Source organism: Dermacentor albipictus, chromosome 1 (assembly GCF_038994185.2).
Source record: "Dermacentor albipictus isolate Rhodes 1998 colony chromosome 1, USDA_Dalb.pri_finalv2, whole genome shotgun sequence".
Taxonomy (NCBI): domain Eukaryota; kingdom Metazoa; phylum Arthropoda; class Arachnida; order Ixodida; family Ixodidae; genus Dermacentor; species Dermacentor albipictus.
The window spans coordinates 225,351,441-225,370,485 of NC_091821.1; the positions used below are offsets into that span (position 1 = coordinate 225,351,441).

The 19,045-nt window shown below is 43.2% G+C and overlaps 1 protein-coding gene across 3 annotated transcripts in view; it reads left to right on the top strand.

Moving 5' to 3' along the window:
- Positions 1-19,045, top strand: part of LOC135912075 (palmitoyltransferase ZDHHC11-like) — a 70,522-nt gene that overhangs the window by 2,421 nt on the left and 49,056 nt on the right. The window contains exons 1-5 of one of the 3 annotated variants that reach the window (XM_065444458.1): positions 11,051-11,291; positions 11,382-11,526; positions 11,886-12,071; positions 12,573-12,748; positions 15,543-15,644. In XM_065444458.1, the coding sequence (XP_065300530.1) occupies positions 11,473-11,526; positions 11,886-12,071; positions 12,573-12,748; positions 15,543-15,644 (518 nt within the window). In that variant the 5' untranslated portion in view covers positions 11,051-11,291; positions 11,382-11,472. Of the gene's footprint in view, positions 1-11,050; positions 11,292-11,381; positions 11,527-11,885; positions 12,072-12,572; positions 12,749-15,542; positions 15,645-19,045 lie in introns of those variants that run through there. The other 2 variants (XM_065444461.2, XM_065444459.1) reach the window with 2 other exon arrangements.

Genomic DNA, 19,045 nt, shown 5'->3' on the forward strand with positions numbered 1-19,045 from the left:
TAATTTTGTGATTAAATCATGGTGCGGAACTACGTCAAACGCTTTAGAAAAGTCTAAAAAAACTGCATCTAATTGGCCATTATTATTAAGTACGTTAGCTATGTCATGAGTTAACTCTGCTAGTTGGGTTATGGTTGACAGGCTTGTTCTGAAACCATGTTGTTGTTTATATAGGAGTTCGTTTGTTTCTAGGTGTTATTATGGCCTTAAATATTACGTGTTCCATTATTTTGCAGCATGAGCTTGTTAATGATACTGGGCGGTAGTTATTTAAATCTAATTTCGAGCCCGATTTATGTATTGGAATTATTGCAGCCTTGCGCCAATCGTCTGGTAGCACTGATGTTTGAAGAGAAAGAGTGAATATTTTAAATAGATACTTTGATGTCCAACTTGCGTATCGACTTAAGAATGAGTTAGAAATTTGATCGGGGCCGGTAGATTTTTTAGGATCGAGTTTATGCAATAGAGACAGTATACCCTCTTCACTTAGTTATTTCTTCCATTGGTATTTTGATATCGTAAGGTGTTAAAGCTGCATTTGTAGCATGTTTCGTAAAAACTGTCTGAAAGTAGTTATTCATCTCTTTAGCAATGTGTTCAGGGTCCTGAATAACATGATCCGAGATTTTGATTTGCGTTATTTTTTCTCGTTCATCTGACAAATATCGCCAGAATTTGTGAGGGTTATGCGCCATAAACGAAGGTAATGTAGTGTTGAAGAAACGGGCTTTTGCTTCCGATATTTTTTGTTTGAATTTACCGATAAGATCGTCTAACGTGCACGTGATTCCCTTTTTCCGCCGTCGTTTTAATTTCCTTTTTAGTTGGATGATTTCACGTGTTATCCACGGGTATTCTCGGTTAACGCGTTTCTTTTTATTAGGAATGAAGGTGTTTTCGGAATAATTAACAATATTTTTAAAACGTGTCCAGAGTTCTTGTACATTTGTTAGTTCATTGAATGAATGAAACTGGAATTCTAGGAAACCTAGTACATCAGGATCATTTGCGCGTGTGTAATCCTTAAAGTATATAGGTTGTGGTTTTTTGTGTTTTCGCGTCGTTGAAATGGGACAGGTTAGAATGAGCGCTTTGTGGTCTGAAATGCCATTCTCGATGGACACGGAAGATCCTTCTAATGTATCACTTATAAGAACTAGGTCAAGTAAAGATGATGAGGTTGAAGTGATACGGGTCTTATCAGTTACCATTTGGCTCAGTGAAAATGTAAATGCCAAGTCTAGTAGTGATTCTGAACTTGAGACATCACGGCCGTCATGCGAGCGGTTGTTCCAGTCTATTCCGGGAAGGTTAAAATCCCCGGCAATAATAAGTTTTGATTTAGAATTAGCATGTTTTGAGAGGTAATCATGAATCTGATCGATGAAGTCCGGAGCTGCATTTGGGGGCCGATAAACGCCCCCTATAGTTATGTTTTTGTTACAATATGTTATTTTGCACCATAAACTTTCATGGTCCGGAATACCATCAAGTTCTAAGGACTTTATATTATTTTTAATTGCTATCGCGACACCGCCGCCTCTTGATCCTCTGTCCTTACGGAACAGTTTGTACGAAGGAGGAATAACTTCAGAATCACGTACACCAGGGTTAAGCCACGTTTCTGTTATTACTAAAATGTGAGGTTGATGAGACAGGATTAGGTTTTCTAATTGATCAAATTTATTTACCACACTTCGGGCATTTAGGGAAACGATTCGTAGAGTTTTGGTACTGGGCTGTCATTTGGAAACTTTCTTGTTTTTAGAGGATTTCAGCGAAGTCGAAGTGGGAAGGGACTGTTTTGAAACACTTGCTTTCTGCGGTAATTCAGTCCTGATATTCCTCACTGGGTCCCAAGTGTACACTTTTTCATCGATTCTCAGTTTGTCGAATGTTAGCCTAACTTTTGCTCCGTTTGCCCTTTCATTTACCGCTGAATGCCACAAGTGCGTGCGCATTTCCCTTACTCTCTTAGAAAAATCTTCGGAAATGGCTAATGGTGTGCCTTTCAGTTTGTAGCAGCAAGATAAGATTTTGGTTTTTTCGGCGTAATCAAACAATCTAAGGATGATCGGGCGGTCTCGGTTACTTGTGCGGGTACCTATCCTGTGAGTCCTTTCAAGGGTTTTCACTTCAACGCCTAGCGTTTCTTTTAAAATGTTTTCTCTCACTATCTTTTCGAGTGAAGCTATATCTTCGTTAGGTTTTTCCGTTACGCCGTAAATAATCAAGTTGTTCCGTCGACTTCTATTTTCTAAATCGTCTAATTTCAATGCCAGATCTTGGATTTGATTTTTCGTGGTGTCATAATTATTTTCACATTCGGCCAACTTCTCTTCGCAATACTTCAGTCGTTCCATGTCGTTTTCAATCGTGGCAAGCCTAGTTTCCATGTTATCAACTGTTCGCTCAACCTTTTTCAAGTTAGTTACTAGTTCTTTTAACGTTTTGTTGGTTTTAGATTGTTCTTTCAGAATTTGTTTCAGAAGGTCGTTATTAGGACGAGTATCCGATTCTGAGTCTGACGTCGGACCGGGGTTAAGCTCGACATCGCCCGATGTTAGTAGCAATAGCTTAAATACATCATAGCACTCAACAATCAGTACAGCAAGGAAGTGTGGACTTGGAAGCACCGTCAGCGTTACATCATTGTCCCGTAAAGAGGGTACAGAGTAGTTACTGACCTGCACAACGAAAAGAGCAGGAATAAGCATGGTTGTCTGGTCGGTGCCACCAAGTCCACTGAAGCGGATGGGGTCATGGGTCGGGTTTATATGCTGCCGAGTGCCTGATAAGGTTGTTGTGACCGCATCCGTGACGTGGTCGCTGCGTAGTTGAAGGGCGTCGATCGTGATCGGAGTCTGCGCAGATTTGTTGTCCCGTGCTCTGTCATCCGAAGCCACTGGCATTGTTCCATTTGCGTGCATATGTGTGGCCTGCCCGGTGGTGAGGCCGCTTGGCCACAGCGCAATCTGCACAACGAAAAGAGCAGGAATAAGCATGGTCGTCTGGTCGGTGCCACCAAGTCCACTCATAAAGAAAGAAGAACTTTCATAAAGAATGTTCCGCTCTTTGACGAAATGACTGTCGAATGTCGCAATGTTTACAAATCGGGTCATTAATTTGACATTCTCGCACTCTAGACAAAAAAAAATTGTCCCCCGTTTCGAAACCAAGCAAACATGCCTTCGAGTATAGACACTGGTGTGCACCACACTCAAGCCTTTTTCTGCAGGTCACAGGGGACCGCGATAGTGTCGGTGCTGGACGACACCGAAGTTTGACTCTGGGATTGTCTGGAACGAGGAAACTGCTCGTCAGACGTGCCCTCTTCGTGACTTACTTCTCGGGCTGCCAGCCTTACCTCCGTATGCAGAAACGCAACTTAAGTCGAAGCACATGCTTGACTTGATTTAGATGACGCCTGGCGTTAACGTGCCCAAAGACGCTCACTGCGTTTCTTTCGGAGCGTTCCCGATAGGCGTCACTCGGATCAAGTCAAGCATGGGCTTCATTCAACTTAAGTTGCATTTCTGAATACGGGGGTTAGAGGCATTCAGTTTGCTGGCTCACTCACTGCAGCCAAGCTTATCTGATCAAGCTTTAGGCTCTCTGGTAGGTGCGAAATGGTTTTCAAAGCTTGACGCCTTCTCGGGGTCCATCAAATCCGGCTAAATAAAGACTTCGAAGAGCTTACCATATTCTTGACTCCGTTTGGGAGGTGTGAGATACACTTTCCACTGGGCGCAGTTCCACATGCTATAATCGTTCTACGGCGAGTGCCGATTCCTCTCGTGGAAAGGCACGAAATCGAGAGACGATTGAATGAAGCACATGAGAATATTTGGAAAATATTTAGGTGGCCGAGCGCCCCCCCCCCCCCCCCCCTGAAATTAAGTGGGGCACGCCAAGGGCTGACGGCTTCGTGTGCTCTATGTTCTCGCCGCTTAGTTCGCGTTGAAGCGAGAGGCAGCACGCTGCTGCTGCCGCTCTTCACGCCAGCGCTTTGACAGCGAGTGTTCGCGGACATCGAGTGAGATATGCTCATGTTTGCCTGTGCGCGCTTGACCCAATGCTTATCAAATTAGAAAGCGAATTTTTACAAGTTTATACCGCTGCTAAAACTACTATCCTTACTTCGTAATGTCTAATAAGTTGCTATCGCAATCGATGGAAACTGACATTTTTTTATTAGCATGCCGCAGTATCCATCCGTAGGTAAAGGCGGCCGTGTAAATACCCTGCCCGACACCCCGGGCTTTGAAGATAGTTATGCGAAAAGGTGAATAAATCTGTGGGGGAGAATAATATAAGACGGCTGGATGGACGGTAACGCATATCTACAGATTCCAAAGCTGCCTTGATTCTCCACAGGAAAAATACAAAGATAACTATAAAGAAATGAGTTAGGCAAGGAGACGCAATCTCTCTAATGCTATTCACTGTATGCTTGGAAGAAGTATTCAAGCTATTAAACTGGGAAGGCTTAGCAGTGAGTATCAATGGCGAGTATCTCGGCAACCTTCTCTTTGCAGATGTGATTGTTCTGTTCAGCAACACTGGGGACGAGTTGCAACAATTGGTGAGTGAGGACCTTAACAGAGGGAGCGTAACAGTAGGGTTGAAGTTTAATATGCAGAAGACAAAGAATATGATCAACAGGCTGGCAAGGGAGCAAGAGTTCAGGATCGCCAGTCAGCCTCTAGAGTCTGTAAAGGAGTATGTTTACCTAGGTCAATTACTCACAGGGGACCCTGATCATGAGAAGGAAATTTACAACAGAATAAAAATGGGTTAGAGTGCATACGGCAGACACTGTCGGATCCTAACTGGAAGCTTACCACTATCAAGGTGTGCAATCAATGCATTCTACCGGTACTAACATTTGGGGCAGAAACTGGAAGGTTGACAAAGAAGATCGAGAGCAAGTTAAGAACCGCGCAAAGAGCAATGCAACGAAAATTGTTAGGTGTAACGTTAAGAGACAGGAAGATAGCGGTGTGAATGAGAGAGCAAACGGGAATAGCCAATATTCTAATTGACATTAAGAGAAAAAAAAAATAGAGCTGGGCAGGCCATGTAATGCGTAGGATATGGACCGGTGAACCGTTAGAGTAACAGAATGGGTGCCAAGAGAAGGGAAGCGCAGTTGAGGACAGCAGAGAACTAGGTAGAGTGATGAAATTGGGAAATTCTCAGGTGCAAAACACTTAAATTTTTTATCTTTACAAACAGTGTTTGTCCTAGTTAAACCGCTAGAAATGTGTTTTCTGTGGTAATCGTATTAAGTATGACGGCGGCTACATGTCCGATACAACGTTACTCTGTACTTTGCAGAGTTTCTGTGCGCCAGACTAGAATGCCCTAGCCATGCTCGAAGAGGCAGGAGTGAAGCAGGAGTGGCAGAGGATACAGCCACAGAAGAGGAGCGTTCGTCAGTACGGTAGTGGTGCCTCTCCTCCTCGCCCGCGAGCGAGTACATCGGGAAACCCTACAGGACGACATGACCGCGCGCCGTCTCGCAAAAGCTGACGCAACGGCCGCTCCTTTCTGCATGTGGAAGGAGGAGGGGTGGAATCTGTTCTTATAAATGAATGTGTGATGAAAATGAGGGGTCGCTATTGCATCCAATAGCTTTTCAGTGACAAAGGTCTGTATGTTTTTTTAATTTTTTAAGCGAAGCTTTCTTTGCCTACCTTCCCGGGTTTGGCATGGGTGCTGCTAGGGTCGGTCGGTCGGACGAAGCGGTACTGACAACTGATGATTTAATGAACACCAAGCTTATATAGATCAGACACACGTGTGCTCCCGAAAAGCAACGTAAAAACCAATAAAAAAAAAACAGAGCGACCTTAAACAGAGGTGCGATACAAATACAAAAAAAAAACCGCTGACAGGCTACTGAGGCACCGAACACGCGTGCATCACATGGAAAGAAATAAAAATTATTTCTGAGAAACCGCAACCGACGGCGTGCTAACGCAATCACATCCACCACCACCACCATCTTTAAAGCGTCGCATAGCCACTGCCTGTACAATCTTTTTCCAGCTGGCCATTCTTTCTGTCGATAATGTCAGTCTTTGGAAGCAAAGGGGAGCAACCCAAGTAACTATGGCAATCAATAGGCAAGACTGAGATTATCGGCAGAAAAAATGGTTAGCTGGAAAGGACGATTGTAGAGGCAGTGGCCATGGGACGCTTTAAGGATAGTGATTGCGTTAGCTCGCCGTCAGTTGCGGTGTCTCAGAAATTTCATTTCTTTCCATGTGATACACAAGTGTTCGGTGCCTCAGTAGTCTGTCAGTGTTTTCTTAGTATTCGTATCGCACCCCTGTTAAAGTCGCTCTGTGTTTTTATTGGTTTTTACGTTGCTTTTCGTGTGCACACGTGTGTCTCATTCATATAAGCTTGGAGTTCGTTTCATTAAATCATCAATCGTCAGTGCCACTTCGTGTTTTCCCTTTCTTCAAGTGTTGTGTTTCGCTTGCGTTAACTTTCCAAAATCATGAATCACCAACTGGCCTACACCCACACTCTGCTAAGTGCCTGTAAGCGTACCTCTGTTCTGCACAATAAGAATAAGAATAATAAATTCCTAAAAACTGAACCTAGCATGTCGGCTTAGAGGTATTTCTAAAGCACACCGATCTCCTAATGGAATAGAGCGTTGTATTCAACGGATTCTTTGATTTACTTGATTTTATTTGATTTAGACATTCAGTATTTGCCACTTTTGTACCCATTCTTGACCAATCGTCCTGAATGGGCATGTGCCACTGTGACACGAGGTACCCAATCCCTAAGTATAGTAGATATGTCGTACTTGTCTGTGCATACACCTGCCATCACCATTCTTTGCTCGACAAGCATAATCAAGCATAATCATGAGCATAATACATCGCCTTTGTACTCGTCACCTACGTTACTATATATAACCATAACCTTGCTCGTGACATCGCTGCACAGACGTCTCACACTGTGCATTCGCTCGATTTCGATTTGGTGTTTGCATTTCGGTGCGTTGCTTGTGAGCGATGCAGTGCATAAACATACAAAATTTCATAACATTAAAGTTGTGGACTTTGTGGTGGATAAACGTAAACATTGCACGCTGCATATTTTAAGCACAATTGTACGCATCGCCGTTGGTTGTATAGGATTTAACATGCACCACTTGACTCCGGACAGGCCGCCATTGGAATCTGAACCTGGCAACGTTTAACGTTAGAACGTTATCTAGTGAGGCGACTCTAGCAGTGTTATTGGAGGAATTAGAGGGTAGTAAATGGGATATAATAGGGCTCAGTGAGGTTAGGAGGACAAAAGAAGCATATACAGTGCTAAAAAGCGGGCACGTACTGTGCTACCGGAGCTTAGCGGAGAGACGAGAACTAGGAGTCGGATTCCTGATTAATAAGGAAATAGCTGGTAACATACAGGAATTCTATAGCATTAACGAGAGGGTGGCAGGTCTTGTTGTGAAACTTGATAAGAGGTACAAATTGAAGGTGGTACAAGTCTATGCCCCTACATGCAGTCATGATGACCAGGAAGTCGAAAGCTTTTATGAAGACGTGGAATCGGCGATGGGTAAAGTCAAAACAAAATACACTATACTGATGGGCGACTTCAATGCCAGGGTAGGCAAGAAGCAGGCTGGAGACAAGTCAGTGGGGGAATATGGCATAGGCTCTAGGAATAGCAGAGGAGAGTTATTAGTAGAGTTTGCAGAACAGAATAATATGCGGATAATGAATACCTTTTTCCGCAAGCGGGTTAGTCGAAAGTGGACGTGGAGGAGCCCGAATGGTGAGACTAGAAATGAAATCGACTTCATACTCTGCGCGAACCCTGGCATCATACAAGATGTAGACGTGCTCGGCAAGGTACGCTGCAGTGACCATAGGATGGTAAGAACTCGAATTAGCCTAGACTTGAGGAGGGAACGGAAGAAACTGGTACACAAGAAGCCAATCAATGAGTTAGCGGTAAGAGGGAAACTAGAGGAATTCCGGATTAAGCTACAGAACGGGTATTCGGCTTTAACTCAGGAAGAGGACCTTAGTGTTGAAGCAACGAACGACAATCTCATGGGAATCATTAAGGAGTGCGCAATAGAAGTCGGTGGTAACGCCGTTAGACAGGAAACCAGTAAGCCATCGCAGGAGACAAAAGATCTGATCAAGAAACGCCAATGTATGAAAGCCTCTCACCCTACAGCTAGAATAGAACTGGCAGAACTTTCTAAGTTAATCAACAAGCGTAAGACAGCGGACATCAGGAACTATAATATGGATAGAATTGAACAGGCTCTCAGGAACGGAGGAAGTCTAAAAACAGTGAAGAAGAAACTAGGAATAGGCAAGAATCAGATGTGTGCGTTGAGAGACAAAGCCGGCAATATCGTTACTAATATGGATGAGATAGTTCAAGTGGCTGAGGAGTTCTACAGAGATTTATATAGTACCAGTGGCACCCACGACGATCGTGGAAGAGAGAATAGCCTAGAAGAATTTGAAATCCCGCAGGTAACGCCAGAAGTAAAGAAAGCCTTAGGAGTTATGCAAAGGGGGAAGGCAGCTGGGGAGGATCAGGTAACAGCAGATTTGTTGAAGGATGGTGGTCAGATTGTTCTAGAGAAACTGGCCACCCTGTATACGCAATGCCTCATAACCTCGAGCGTACCGGAATCTTGGAAGAACGCTAACATAATCCTAATCCATAAGAAAGGGGACGCCAAAGACTTTAAAAATTATAGACCGATCAGCTTACTGTCCGTTGCCTACAAAGTATTTACTAAGGTAATCGCAAATAGAATCAGGAACACCTTAGACTTCTGTCAACCAAAGGACCAGGCAGGATTCCGTAAAGGCTACTCAACAATAGACCATATTCACACTATCAATCAGGTGATAGAAAAATGTGCAGAATATAACCAACCCTTATATATATATAGCTTTCATTGATTACGAGAAAGCGTTTGATTCAGTCGAAACCTCAGCAGTCATGGAGGCATTACGGAATCGGGGTGTAGATGAGCCATATGTAAAAATACTGGAAGATCTGTATAGCGGCTCGACAGCCACCGTAGTCCTCCACAAAGAAAGCAACAAAATCCCAATAAAGAAAGGCGTCAGACAGGGAGATACGATCTCTCCAATGCTATTCACCGCATGTTTACAGGAGTTATTCAGAGACCTGGAGTGGGAAGAATGGGGGATAAAAGTTGATGGAGAATACCTTAGCAACTTGCGATTCGCTGATGATATTGCCTTGCTTAGTAACTCAGGAGACCAATTACAATGCATGCTCACTGACCTGGAGAGGCAAAGCAGAAGGGTGGGTCTGAAAATTAATCTGCAGAAAACTAAAGTAATGTTTAAGTCTCGGAAGAGAACAGCAGTTTACGATAGGTAGCGAGGCACTGGAAGTGGTAAGGGAATACACCCACTTAAGGCAGGTAGTGACCACGGATCCGCATCATGAGACTGAAATAACCAGAAGAATAAGAATGGGCTGGGGTGCGTTTGGCAGGCATTCTCAAATCATGAACAGCAGGTTGCCACTATCCCTCAAAAGGAAAGTGTATAACAGCTGTGTGTTACCAGTTCTCACATATGGGGCAGAAACCTGGAGGCTTACGAAGAGGGTTCTGCTGAAATTGAGGACGACGCAACGAGCTATGGAAAGAAGAATGATCGGTGTAACGTTAAGGGATAAGAAAAGAGCAGATTGGGTGAGGCAACAAACGCGGGTAAATGACATCTTAGTTGAAATCAAGAAAAAGAAATGGGCATGGGCCGGACATGTAATGAGGAGGGAAGATAACCGATGGTCATTAAGGGTTACGGACTGGATTCCAAGGGAAGGGAAGCGTAGGAGGGGGCGGCAGAAAGTTAGGTGGGCGGATGACATTAAGACGTTTGCAGGGACAACATGGCCACAATTAGTACATGACCGGGGTAGTTGGAGAAATATGGGAGAGGCCTTTGCTCTGCAGTGGGCGTAACTAGGCTGATGATCATGATGATGATGATGATGATGATGATGATGATGACTTGACTAAAGTTTCGCTTCACACAGATTCCAGCATATGCGTTGTATCTGCGTATTCTTTTTTTAATACATTATCATCTGTACATTGAATTAGACCAATTCCTCGGATTTTCGTTGATTTATGCACGTCAGCTGCGCGCATTTTGGTACCGCGATAAATGCGCGAATTCTGTATTATCGGGTGAACACCGTGGTCAGGCGTAAGTACACGGTTCACGGTATATGGTTCACGTACTACATATGGTTGCAAAAACGCCAGCTTCAAATTTATGCAACAAAGTGATATGTTAAATTACTTTCCTAAAGCGATTATTTGTCAATGTTGTTCTTCTTTTAATTCTATAGAAGTGTGTATACTTTGAAATTTCTATCGTTATGCTCGAGAAGAAAGGGGGTTTACCGAGGGGCCCGATTTTTAATAATCATAAGAAGCCAACAAACAATGACACCAAGGGAACCATAGGGGAAATTACTTGAACTTACTAATTGAATTAAAGAAATGATAAATTAGTGGAAATGAAAAAAACAACTTGCCGCAGGTAGGGAACGATCCCACGCCTTCGCATTATGCGTGCGATGCGTAATGCGATGCGTCATTGTTTGTTGGCCTCTTATGACATCGTTATGCTCGGTAACACTAGAACGTAGATCTGAAAGTGGTTACGTTGTTCCAGCTGTGTTATAGATGCTGTTATAATTATTTGTTTCGCGTAATTTAGACTGAAACGTAGCAATACAATTCGAAAGTACTGAATCTGGTTGCACCGAAGCACAGGAGTTTGTTTCCCCGAGGCACAGTGCACCCAAGGCGTAATTCGCAGCCATTTTCATTTTCGCGCGCACGGCGGGGGACTTTCCCGCGTCGTGCGAGCAAATTTCGAGAAATCAGAAAAAGGAAAACTGCAGCGCCTGCAGCGCCGGTGTCGCCCCTAGCGACCTCTCCCGAAGCATTTCCCGGGCCTTCCCAGTCTCCCACTCCCTTTCCTGCCTGCAACCAAGGCAACCAGGGTCACAGCCATGCGCGGTCATGTATCCGTGCGTGATCGCATCTAAAGATACAGTGGCAAAATAAGGAAGATGCGACTGATGCTGGTGGGAGCTACCGACGAGTGCAAATGTTGGCTCTAGGCTTGGACTCTCTGTTTGATTCGTTTTTTGCCTGGCAACTCAACTTTGAAGAGCACTGCGCACAAAGCTCTCCTCTTTGATCTCATCAATATGCTAAGGTGCCTCGGCAGGTTCTTCGTTTACGCCTAAAGCGGTAGCCTGTTGACTTAAACCTGGTGGCTAATATTTAGTTATGATTTGTTTCATAGCTATGTTGTTCAAGTTTTGCTGCGCATAGACGTGCGTCAAACACCTCTGCCGAGCGCTTGGCTGTAGCCTTGAAGCGCTTTGAGGGCTGCTATGAAGAGAGACATCCTGCAGACCCGCTGTGCTCACCTCTTGGGAGTATGCCAGGTTTGTAGTTTCTACACCAGCTCGCTCATTTTGGTAGCTAATAGCGTTACGGGGTCAAGTCAGAGAGACTTTTAATCACGCCAAGAAACTGATTTTACTACTGAGAGCAATTGTTTACGCCCTTAAGAGCCTAGTGTTTATAAGCGACAGTGTGTTAACGGTTTTTCATGTTTCAAAACCGTATTTTCCATTGTATTTGTGTTTACTCTTGGCGGCTGGTGTCCGCTGCGAAGCACGTACGATCGGTTTCTGTGCGAGCGTCTTTAACCAACATGCGAGGCCCGTCCCTCTGCTGATTTTGCGGGACGGCGCAGAGTAGCCGCATGATTCGCTAATTGCACTTGTGCGAACGTTTTCAGGTACTTGTTGACTGTGGTGTGAAGGCTACGAAAGGCGGTGAATGGAGCCGTCAAAATGGATGGAGTCTGCCTCTGCACCCGCTGCAGCTTGTGGCCTGGTTTTTTCTCGCATACTTTTTGGTAATGTATTTCGCCGTTCTCGTGCCCAGCTGTCCAACCGGAGGCTGGCAGATTGGCCTGTCACTTGTATCCTTTAAAAGTTAATTGTCCTGGTGCATTTAGAAGGGCCTTTAAATGCATGGAACATGTTTACATGAATATGACTACATTCGTAATTGAATGTGCAATTTATGTACTCGTTACTAATGCATGTGTGTTACCCGCCGTGGTTGCTCAGTGGCTATGGTGTTGGGCTGCTGAGCACGAGGTCGCGGGATCGAATCCCGGCCACGGCGGCCGCATTTCGATGGGGGCGAAAACACCCGTGTGCTTTAGGTGCACGTTAAAGAACCCCAGGTGGTCAAAATTTCCGGAGTCCTCCTCTACGGCGTGCCTCATAATCAGAAAATGGTTTTGGCACGTAAAACCCCAAATATTATATACTAATGCATGTGGAGCTGCATGTTAATTCAATAGTATGCTGGTTTATTAATTTCCTTCCTAAACTATGATTAATTTCTCACAATCAATGTACTGAAACATTGTTTTTTATTGTTCTTTATTGGTATTCCTTGACATCTTTGCCAGGTGAATGCAGCTGTTGGCATTGTTCATGTAGTGTCCCACATTTTGAGTGTTACCATCGACCCAGCAGATGCCAATGTGCGGGCTAAAAATATTAAAGGTCCACTTCCTCAGTTTGATCGAAGCAAGCATGCTCACGTGATTGAGAATCAGTTCTGCTACATCTGTGAAGTAAAAGTGTAAGTATTAGGTCCTCATTTTCATATGTGGTGATCACTATCAAACTTTCACGAAAGATGAACTTGCTGCCACGTTACTTTTGCTTGAGTAAACGGTGCTAAATGTTTAACTTGCTTCCTTTAATTTATTGCAAGCACAGTAGCATTAAATTATGAATAGCTTAAATGTTGGTCATGATGGTTTCCAGAATGTCATTACTTGCATTGTTTGATAGTGACAGTGACTTAATTTACGCATTTCTGTTCAAATTCAACCTCGTTCTTACTTTTTAGCAGCAAACATGTTTTCTGCCAGCTTTATCATTATTTGCCTTTGTGGGGAAAAAAAAAGTAAAGATAGCTAGATGCATCAACATAATTTTTAAATGCATCACACTTTATTCTTTTTTGCTCCAGTAGCTAGCAGGTGATTCATATGGCTGTGTCTAAACTGCTTGTAACTGAAAAGACTTGTACATAATGAGGTTGTGACACACAGCTGCAATAGAGAGCTAGAGCAGGCTGGAAATCTGGTTTCAGTGCAATGTGCAGCTTGGCATGATGCCACTGCTATGCGTTCAACTGGCACTCTCTATTCTGCATGGTGTTGTGGTTTCAAACTCTTACTGTCTTAGTGCCACTGCACTGTTCCTTTACTACAGCTGCAATACCTACACACTAGATGGTACCTTTATTTGTTGCTTCGGCATCAGGATAATTAGTTTTGCATATTGATCACCACTTTCTGGATGTACTAATGAAGTGATTGAGAGTAAAAACATGTGGCACCACATGTATTTTCAGTCACTGACCCTCCTTGATCACCATAGAAACATAAAGCTTAAGCATTTTGTTGCTATTCTATAGAATAGCAACAAAATGTTTCAGCCATGTGAGCTAGTGAGTCCAACAGACCTGGGCCGCTATTCTGTAGCAATGCCTTTTTTTTTATGCTAATGCCTTTCGGTGATTTTCACGTTGCTGAGTGACCGCGTTCAGTGCTCTGCTTGGGGTAAAGTGTTGTTTGATCACTCACAAACATGAAACGCAATGAAGGGCATTAGCATCATGAAAAAGCATCGCTACAAAATCATGGCCCTAATTTTTGTTATGAGTCACGTGCAAGCTTGTTCATGTAGGTAAAATAAAGTGTGCCCCAACTTGTTATGCATCTCAAATTTCTATACTGTGTTCTTTTGTTTTGCTAGCAATGCTCTCAAGTTGCTTATTGTTACTGTTATGAATGCTTTTTCTTTACTTGGAGATTGGGAGTGATTTTGGAAATGGTGTATTGTTAAGTTTGGTAGCTGTGATGATTTGCAGTTTTCAGCTAAACGCTTGTGCGTCTTTAAAATGATGTGACACGGCTGTGTTCAAATCTGTGCAATGCACACTTCAGTCTTCAAGATTGAAGATGCCTCTTAATAGTATATTATGTAGCATAGAACCTGTCAATTTTCAGCTATTTAAGATGTTCATATGCTTGTTGTTCATTTCATCCTGCTGTCTTTGTCATTAATTTGCGCTTTATTAAAAGTGCTACAAGATAAAATACTCATAGCATTGTAACTGTGCCTGCCCTGGGGCCTAAAAATTTTTGTTCCTACTGGAGCACCATACCCCTAGAATGGTATCCCTTTCCTTCAGTAGCAGTAACGTTTTATTGGTCTTTTATACATATACATATTACACGGAATCGAAGAGTAGTGTACAGAATGAGGTCCCATGGGATGATAACGAAGTGGTACCTCTTATTAATAGCATTAAACTGGTACAGGTATATTAGTGCCATTCAAGCAATTGCCATATTAAAACATTCACAGTAGTCATAAAGTAAGTAACCAGTAAGTGTGATGAAACAAAAAGTCGCAGATAAATGTTTTATGAAAATGCATTACGTATGTTTTGTATATTATAATAACTCTTGAAAAATGAACGGCGACACATTTTGTATGTACATCGAGTTAGTTCTATAGCTATAAACAGACAAACACAACATTCTGTTGCGCATAATTGCTGTAAGTTATAGACATTAAATGTTATCTTCTAAAGCATTTTTTTGTTATTTTTGTTCATCAGGCTATTCTGACCAATAATGAACTATACAGGGATTAGTTACTATATGAAAAATTATAGTGGCATAATGTGGTCCTTTATAGGTAATTCACATTTCTTTTTTCGATACTGTAAAGCTGCAGAAAAATTGTAGTCATGCATACATGTAATAGCACGGAAATTCTGACTTTGTATTTAGAGTGCGCGCCACAGCTTGGAAAACTGGTGCTGTAGTTGGCATGACATTGTGCAGAGGATCACATGGGCACAGCTGTCGGGTCAGCCACATGAGAAGTAGGGGAGCGGGCTGGGAATTAAAGGTCTTAGCAATGCCAGGGACGCCTTAGCCAAGCTGTGGTTTGCAGCTTACCTATTATATATAATGAGACAAAAAAAAATTCCAAAACAAAAAAGATTGAATTGTCCCCAAGAACTAACACGTGTCCCCGTGGGCGACGAATTCTCCAGCTGCAGAGCAAAGATATTTTCAAGCAGCTCTGGAAGTGCTTGCACAACAATGTTTGCTTTTGTCCTGTGAAATGCTTATATACTGCGACCTGGAGATGTGTGAAAAAATATTCCATTTATTACGTGACCATTGTTCAGGCACTGTCACTGTAGCAATGATTACAATGAATGTCATAACCGCTGATATCCCTGTACTATGTCTTTCATTCCAATTTCTTTTTTTCGATAATGCAGAGTTAGTTGCCAGTCACATTTTCCTTATAACTACCTCCTTCACTCCTCCTTATATCAGGGAAAACCGATCAAAGCACTGCAGCAGTTGCAACAAGTGCATCAAGAAATTTGATCATCATTGCAAGTGGCTGAACAACTGTGTTGGTTCAAGAAACTACAAGTGGGTAAATTGTAGAAATACATGCTTCATAAAATTGCCGTCACCTTTTAGTTCACTATTTTTATGCATGGTGCACTTTTTCTGTGAAGAATCTGGTGCATTGTAGCATTATCTTTATTTATTTTTTTTCACGTTCTGAATAGGAGGGCATGCTGTGGAAACAATAATAGTTTTGCACGATTTTCAACACATACACACGCATACATTCACGTGCACACGCACGCATGCACGCACACGCACGCACGCATGCACACACACACTATAACCTTTTCACTGCCACTCCCAAATAATGCGGACACACCCTCGTACAGCCCCTGCCACTCCTGTGTATAGCTCTTTTTGTTTTTTCACTGCAACCCCTGCCTCTCCAAAAGCAAAACTTGCAAGAATTAACATAACTCATGCAAAAAATAACATTGTGTAGCTGGTGTACCATTTATGGTAGAACGCACAAGCACTACACAAACAAACTTGCAAGTTAAGTTTCTTATTGCAGATGGAGCAAATGTCACAGTGCTCTGTCGCTCTATTTCGGCAGAACAGCCCTTGCGAAGCAATGTGACATCTGCACTTTCACAGTGGTTTCTGAACTGTTGATGAATCCTGAATTGGAAGAAAACGACGACAAAAGTGGCCACACTGCCTGAGGAACACAAGTTATCCTAATTAAAATAATTGTCTTAATTTTTGTTTGAATCTTCAGATTTAAAAAGAAGTAATATGTTCAGCAGCATATCAGTGACAATAGCAATTGAATTTGTTACACTTTGGAAACGCTTGGGCAGTTTTGTCCAAAGGGTGAAGCATTCAGTGTTAGCAAGGTTTAGGATTGCATTATAGCTCCTAGCTTAGTGTTCGGAGAGCACGCGGAGTTACATATTCGCGTGACACTGCATGCGCGGCAACTTTTGCTGCACAGCAGAAACAACTCCCTGGGAGCTATTAGGTGTCTCGCAATGCTTGCATGAGGAGGAGTGCCGCCACCGACGTTAGAGGCATCGCACTTTAATGGTGCACGAAATGAGATTGAAGAAAATCGGCCAGCATTTGTAGCTTGAAGCATGTTATCTGGCCGGCTTGGACCACTTTGCGCACCTTAATGTCATGTATGCATGCACACAGCTGCTTCGCAGGAATGCTAGTGTTTATGCCCACAGTGCTCATGCCAGCAGTTTGAGACAGAACACTGCCCTGACTCCGCTGCAAAATTGATTGAGTGAAGAATAAGGGTGTTTCCACTTGGCTTCCTCATTTTTGCAGCCAAACGCACTGTGTGTCTCAGTTATCTGGAGATCTGCTATCCTTCACAAGCGGGCCGCACATGCGCGTTGATACTGTGACAGCATGACGGCGGCGGCACCAACGGGAACGGCGTGAATTTGCCTCGAGCACATGTGTTATTTCTATCGCAGTAAAGCACCCAGCACCAAAAGGCTTAATACATCTAAAGCAGATCTGTTTAGTCAAACTTGAAAGGTCTGAAAATTTATCTTATCAGTAGCTGGTGTTAACAGAAGTGATACAAAATCTTATAAGCTGCTCTTCCTGGTGTACCGAAGTATGAACAACAGAAAATAATAAGTGAACCAGCTTTAAGAAACAAAAAGCAGGTGTAAAAAGAGACATTTATAGGATTTGCATGATACAAAGTGCTGTCGTATGCATTCTTGCTTAAGAACCCTAAACCACTTTTTATAGACGTCGATAAATGCATTCGAAATTAAATTAGACCATTTCAGAAATGCTTTGCCACAAAAAGTTCTTCAATGCGTTCAGCAGAAGGGGAATTATTGGCAATCAAATATACCGTTCGCGGTGCTTGCACTCCTTCTCCTATGATTCGCACTGCGAAAGCTACAGCAGAAGGGGGTGTGCCCACAAAGGTCCACCTACTGAATGTCACTGTGGCGTGCAGTTCAAATTCGATTTTGGATGTTCACATAGACTACTATTTCTGATTCTGGCACCTACGATGAGCCAAATGCGGTTGTCCTCAGAGAGCTGCAGTGCTCTCAGCCAGTGGACTCGTCGCAGTATCTACGCTATGTAGCAGACCGCAGCTACATGCAACTGCAACATTCACTTTGTGCACGACAGGGCTAGAGTGGGTGCCCGCGCTCATATGCTCCTGTCTGGTTGTGCTACGTGGTGTGGACCGGTTTTGTCCTGCACTAGCTTGACAAACAGATAGTAGCCACATCCAACTTGTGCATCTTGAAGTGCTGTCAATAGCTTATCACAAAGCAAAGTCTGCAAGGCGTCTAACCAGGAGTGGCCAGGAGTGAGCACGCGCTGGCAAGCGTACGTGTGATCTTACCAACATAAGTCTTGTGTGGTTCAAGGCTAGTTGAGTGTTCAAAAGTAGTAGAAATGAGCAAGCTCCAAGAGCTAGGACACCAATAAGCAGGGTGGCCAAAGTTTAATTCCTATGCGGGCGGCTGCAGCCAAGCATGAACAGACGATAGCTGGCTTGTTCTGGAAGTGCCTAATTATTGAAATTTGAAAGCAAATTTTCGCTAACTTCAGCCTGTTCATTAAATTGTGTCAATAAATGTATGCAGTAACAGTAAGAAGTGCACTGACCCAAACAAACTTCTTGATTAATGTCAATTATTGGCCAATAGCAGCCACTTATGGGAATCTGCTAAATTACAAAATAAAGCATCCAGGAAAGAGTGAGGAGCAGGCTTCTGTTTAAAAGAGCGCGTTTGAGAGAACGGTGATCTTGCACTCCGCTTGAGAGATCTGTGCACTACTGCAAAATTTGGCTGAAATGTTCATAACAGCATTTGCTATCTGGGGACTGTGTTTTTTCACCAATCCCAAGGGGTGGTTCAGGGCCCCTTTATGCAATTGAATAATTGATGCTTGTCAGTGCTGTGCAAACCTGTTTGCTGTCACAAAAGCTGTCATTTAACCTAGCTTGCTCATAAGTTTTTCAGTGACATAATGTTGAAAAAGTATGCACCAAAGAATTAGGGACATGTATCAGCTGCGTCAGGAAGGGGTACCCTACAACGGATCACATCCATGTCATTAATCAGGTTATTGAGAAATCCGCAAAGTACAATAAGCCTCCCTATATGGCTTTCATAGATTACGAAGAGGCATTTGATTCAGTTGATGTACCAGCAGTCATAGAGGCATTATGTAATCATGGAGTACAGAACACTTACGTAAATACCTTGGAAAGTATCTACAGAGGTTCTAGAGCTACCTTAATTCTACACAAGAAAAGCAGGAAGATACCTATAAAGAAAGGGGTCAGACAGGGAGGCACAGTCTCTCCAATGCTATTCACTGCGTGCTTGGAAGAAGTATTCAAGCTTCAAACTAGGAAGGCTTAGGAGTAAGAATCGATGGCGACTATCTCGGCAACCTTCGGTTTGCCGGTGGCATTG